General features: G+C 43.4%; 1 protein-coding gene across 1 annotated transcript in view; it reads left to right on the top strand.

Moving 5' to 3' along the window:
* The first annotated feature begins 1,638 nt into the window (after nucleotides 1-1,638).
* Nucleotides 1,639-5,417, top strand: part of LOC130403658 (growth arrest-specific protein 2-like) — an 18,332-nt gene continuing 14,553 nt past the window's right edge. The window contains exons 1-2 of the mRNA XM_056608076.1: nucleotides 1,639-1,709; nucleotides 4,945-5,292. Of these exons, the coding sequence (XP_056464051.1) occupies nucleotides 5,097-5,292 (196 nt within the window). The 5' untranslated portion in view covers nucleotides 1,639-1,709; nucleotides 4,945-5,096. The remainder of the gene's footprint in view (nucleotides 1,710-4,944; nucleotides 5,293-5,417) is intronic.

The raw sequence follows: 5,417 nt of genomic DNA, 5'->3' as shown, positions 1-5,417 counted from the left end.
AAAACAACACACAACCTGGGAAGTGAGGCACTTCAGATGTTCATATTTCATCATTAATCCTGGTGTCATCCGTAAAACAGCCGTAAAACCGTTACCTTGTTAAAAGCAGAAAATAAAAGAAGACAAAAAAGCTTATTAAGTGCCAGTTTATGACCCTATAGCTGTTTTGCTTCCTTTGTTAAACAGTCTGTGTTCCAGATGCAAAAGGCTTATTCATTTGTACTGCTGGTGGCAATGCTTATGGCTACGGTAATTATCACGTACGTTTAATAGCGCTTTAAAACTTCATAGGTATGTCTGCTATAGGAAGCTCTCACATGCAAATCAGGGCTCACAAACAGGATGTGAATCACACCTAGTGTCTACAGACCAGTCTGTCACAGGCATTATATTTACCATGCTTTCCTTCAGAATATCATTCAGATTGGTTTCAGTAAATTATACACAGACCCACACGCATGAACAATGCCAACGGGATAAACACCTGAACAACAAAAACCGGACACACATGAACAGTACCAAAAGGATATAGGGTTAGTCATTGTGAGCCAGAAGGTTTTAGTCATGAAGAAAGAGGGGGTGATTTAGATCCCCTGGGAAATGACTGCAGATTAAACTGCAATTTCACCTGGGACTACACACACAGATAAACACACAATCGCACACGTGCACACGCACACAAACACACACACACACACACACACACACACACACACACACACACACACACACACACACACACACACACACACACACAATCGCACACATTCACACAAGCACACACGCACACATATCCATTCACTCACTCACACACACACACACACACACACGAACACATGCACACGCGAGAATGCCTCACGTCCCACCAAATGGATTGTAAGCCTGGAGCTCTTTTGATTAGGCTAGCCAACAGAATGCCATACCGTTATTAAAAGTGATTAAAACCTTTGACAGCATAGAAGCTATAAACAAGGTATTAATGTCTAAGAAAAATAATTTCCCCAAAGATCTTTGCTTCCGAGAGGGAATTAACAGTGGCAAATTTATCATATCAGAAAGGAAAATGTCAAGGTGTTTTTCTTTATATTTTTCTTTATAAATAATTAAATGATAACAATAATAACAATGTTTTTGAAGAGTTTTCCAAGCTATTTTGTGGGGACAATCCGTTCAAATTGACACGTCATGAGAAAAGTCCGGCTTTTATAGCTTTATTCATGCAGCTCAGTGAGTCAATGAGTTTAGGATACCATGGCACGAAATTGATTCTTAGGCCTATCGATCTAATCATTTTGGGCTAAAAATATAATATTGATATAGTAAATATAATATTGATCAAACCTTTGATACAAAGGGTTGATCAGTTACCATTCAAACGTTTTAAGTGAATACAACCGTTTTTATCGTCTTGGGAAATTGTTTAAACTTAGTGAAAAAGACACTCGGCACGATGCAGGCCCAAAGTATAGCTGCGAACATCTCAGGCGCCTACTTGTAAATTGACACCAAAAAATGTGCAGCGCACGTATGGGTGTTGCTTTGAGAACTCATGGTAGCCTCCTTCTATCCACACTGCGATCCTCTGCAGCGGACCTCAGAGATCACATCTGGCTCCCGATGATGCGCGCTTGTGTACCTAATGGTTTCACTTGGTGACTATTCCTGACGCTACGCCTGTTGAACTTCCTTGTTTGGCGTCTACCCATTTGGTAAGTATATTTTGAAGGGTTTTGTTGTGGTTGTTTGTATCTTTACATTTATACAAAAAAAAAGGAGCAGTATGGAAAGACATATTCAACATCAGTAGCCTGTTTGTAAGACATTGTTTTTAGGGAAACAGATTTTCCTTTGAATGTGTCCAACTTTTTTTTGTTCAGTGGAAATAGATACAACCAAACCAGAAAAGCCAGAGTATCTCTGTCTAATTCGGTATAAACACAACATTAAACAACACAGAAGCAATTCAGTAAAGTATCATGATAATAATCCATGCATATGCAGTGGTGCTGCAGCTATCAAAACCGTTTATTCAAGAAGGTAAAGTTCTTACCATAATCTAACATATTACTGTAACACATCCACAGGTACTTAAAATAAATACATTTTCAAGACAGAAGTAAAGTGAAGCAATGTCTTTCAACATGAAGAACAATTCCAGACAGAATGATCTTAAGACAGAAAATGTACAGAGGAGATCAGCATGCAACCTGTGCATTTTTCCTATTATTACATGTATTAGCATTCCTTTAGTTTGTGTCAGATGATGACTCAGCTGCACATTTTGAGCAGGTTCTCTACCGTGTATTTATATTCATTCAGCTTGAACACAGCATCAGGAGATAGACCTGTGCCGTGGTATGTATTTATTTAGTCTAGCAGCAGAGGGGAAGCAAGGGAGGGCCCCATCAATAGCTGAAACCTAAAGTTCAGATGTATGCTCCTGGCGGTCCAGAAGACTCTTACACATACAGAGGCCTATCCATGAGCATGTACAGCACCATGCATCACATGCTTTACCTGTAGCCGTTCTCCCGTAGCGGAACTTGGAGACAGTTCCACTGGTCCTGATGCAGGGCTTCTGTCTATGCTGTTTGGATGATCGATCCTGGACACTTTATTGACGCTCCACACTGGTAAATGGACACTGAGTTTGGAGGTCATACAGACTAAACACTGGAAAAACACAGTAAGCAAGGTGTGCAGGTTGTTTACGGCTAATTCGCTGATTTGATTTTGCATTTGGATCTGTTTTCAACGCTAGGGATCACACGCACACACACACACACACACACACACACACACACACACACACACAAACACACGCACACACGCACACACACGCACACACGCACACGCACACACGCACACGCACACGCAAACACACACGCACACGCACACACACACACACACATATACGTATACTTCTTATATATGTAGGTTTAGGTTATTATTTATGGTGCACATGGTCTGGCATTTCAATTAACTTGAATTAGTTGACAGTTTCCAATCAATATCTCAAGATAACAGAGCAGTTAAAAAAAAATATTTTCTTAATGGAAACAATTTTGAGACCTCCTTCAGATCTTGCAGGCACCAACATTTGGAGCAAAATTAAAGGCTGTGAATTCTCTCCTCAAGTAAATACAATTAGACATGGTATGCAGGTATGGGCCTGTACGTGCGCTGAAGCATATGCGTTTATGTGTGTGTCTGTGTCAGACAGTGTGTTTCATGTAGGAGTATGTATATGTGTGCACTCAGTTATTTGCTGATATGGATATTTGGCTGTGCAGCATTATAAAAGGTCCTAGTGTCTAAAAGCCGGGCTACCCAGTAACCTTTGCCTTCACCTCCGAGCAGAGGTGTGCTGTAGCGCGGGTGTGAAAATAGCACCTGCGTGTTTTGTTAGAGGAAGAGGGCTCTCATGTCCTGCTGGTCAAAGTGTAAACCAGCCCCGTACCTTCTCCCATATATACCTTGTCTCCTTCCCCAGTGCACACAAAGTGTTAACAATAGAGCCTATTCAACAAGCGTACTCAGAAGGATGCCGCCAAAATAAAAGACCTTGCCTGGCCTGAAACATGGTCACGCTGACAAGCGAGGCCTGTTTCAGTGAGCTGTATGTCTTACCCACTCACACTCAATATTTACCACCCCAAAAATAAATAGAGCTGACACAGGAATTTCAGCAAAGGAAAAACAAAATAAATCGTACCAACATTTTTTATGACAATAACTTGCCACATTTATCTCTGTGTTTCAATATGGCAGGTTGTGGACCAGGTCTCTGGGCCATGCTCACATGTGTCTCCCAGTTGGCTGCGTCTACCCGGCCAGTCCTTGGCAGACGTGCAGACTAGCAAGCATGTTTAAATACCAAAACATGGCACATACACTGACAAAAAGCCACACCATTAACATCCACAGAAGATGCATTGACATCCACGCAGCCAGTCATCCAGACCTAGAATAACAAATTAGCTCCTGTCTTTTTGTTGCGTGTCAGACAATGTTGGAAATACCCGCGCCGATGCGTTGCTGATGATGTGTCTTTAATGGGGCCGGAATAGCAGTCAGCTATTACCGGTATCCAGAGCATGTCTCTGCAGGGGGCTGTTCTTTATGACAGGGGCTGGTAGGCCCGGTTAGGCCTACAGGACAACCGAACCATGCAGCAGCAGCAACAACATGCTTTAGATCCCCACCTTGTTAAATCCTACCCGCAGTCGCAATGAGTCACTCCTTTGATGAATGAAGTGGTGTGTTGATTAAACACCCAATAACACTGTTAAAGGCATATTTGATTAGATATGCTGTACAAACATTTTTTCTGATGGAAAGCCCCCAAACGACGAATAAAACCTGGAAGGAATGCTAGTTGCCACTATTACTCCTTCCCCATCATTGTCTTCCTCAGCTAATGATTTGTGATCTTTAGGCATCTCCTGAAGTTGTTGTATGACATACAACTAGTAACACAGAGTGCTCTGTAACTAGTGGTGTAACCAAGAAGCATGGATCTGCATATTTTAGTTGTTGTGAGGGATGTGAACAAAAAACAAACACACAAACCCACACACACAAATACACACACACACACACACATACACATACACACACACACACGCACACACACACACACACACACACACACACACACACACACACACACACACACACACACACACACACTGACACACACAAACACACACCCACACACACACACACACACACACACACACACACACACACACACACACACACACACACACACACACACACACACACACACACACACACACACACACACACACACACACACACACAACCATCAAGGATAACATGGCAACTTCATATCATTATAATCTTGCCCGATAGTCATCAATATAAATAGAAATCATGTTGTGATAGCCTCCTCACCATCCAACTACTTGTTTTTCCCAGACTACACACAAACCCACACCCACACACACACACACACACACACACACACACACACACACACACACACACACACACACACACACACACACACACGCACACACACACACCAGGGAAGGTGACCGGAGGGGAGGCTGACCAGCGAAGTAGGAGCCATGGACACCACCCTAGACGGCCCCCTGAGCCCCATCACCGGCCTGGGCATGGCGTGTCCGTTCAGCCCCACGCCTAGGAACCCCGGGCCGGGCCTGGCCAGTCCCCAGGAGTACAGCCAGTGGCTCCCCTGTCGCCATGACGCCAGCCTGCTACCCATGAAGGAAGACCTGGTGTTGTGGCTCAAAACTATCATGGGTGAGCCGAGCTTCGTTTCACTGTGTTGTCCTTCTGTGCTTGTGTGTGCTCTGGAACGCCACTGCCGAACTGATAGTATGTGGTTCTTGACAGGTTAGTCTGTAGAGGAGACCCCAAGAAGTCTC

The sequence above is a fragment of the Gadus chalcogrammus genome, chromosome 14, assembly GCF_026213295.1.
Source record: "Gadus chalcogrammus isolate NIFS_2021 chromosome 14, NIFS_Gcha_1.0, whole genome shotgun sequence".
In the NCBI taxonomy this organism is placed as follows: Eukaryota; Metazoa; Chordata; class Actinopteri; order Gadiformes; family Gadidae; genus Gadus; species Gadus chalcogrammus.
This window is presented reverse-complemented; position numbering and strand designations above follow the sequence as displayed.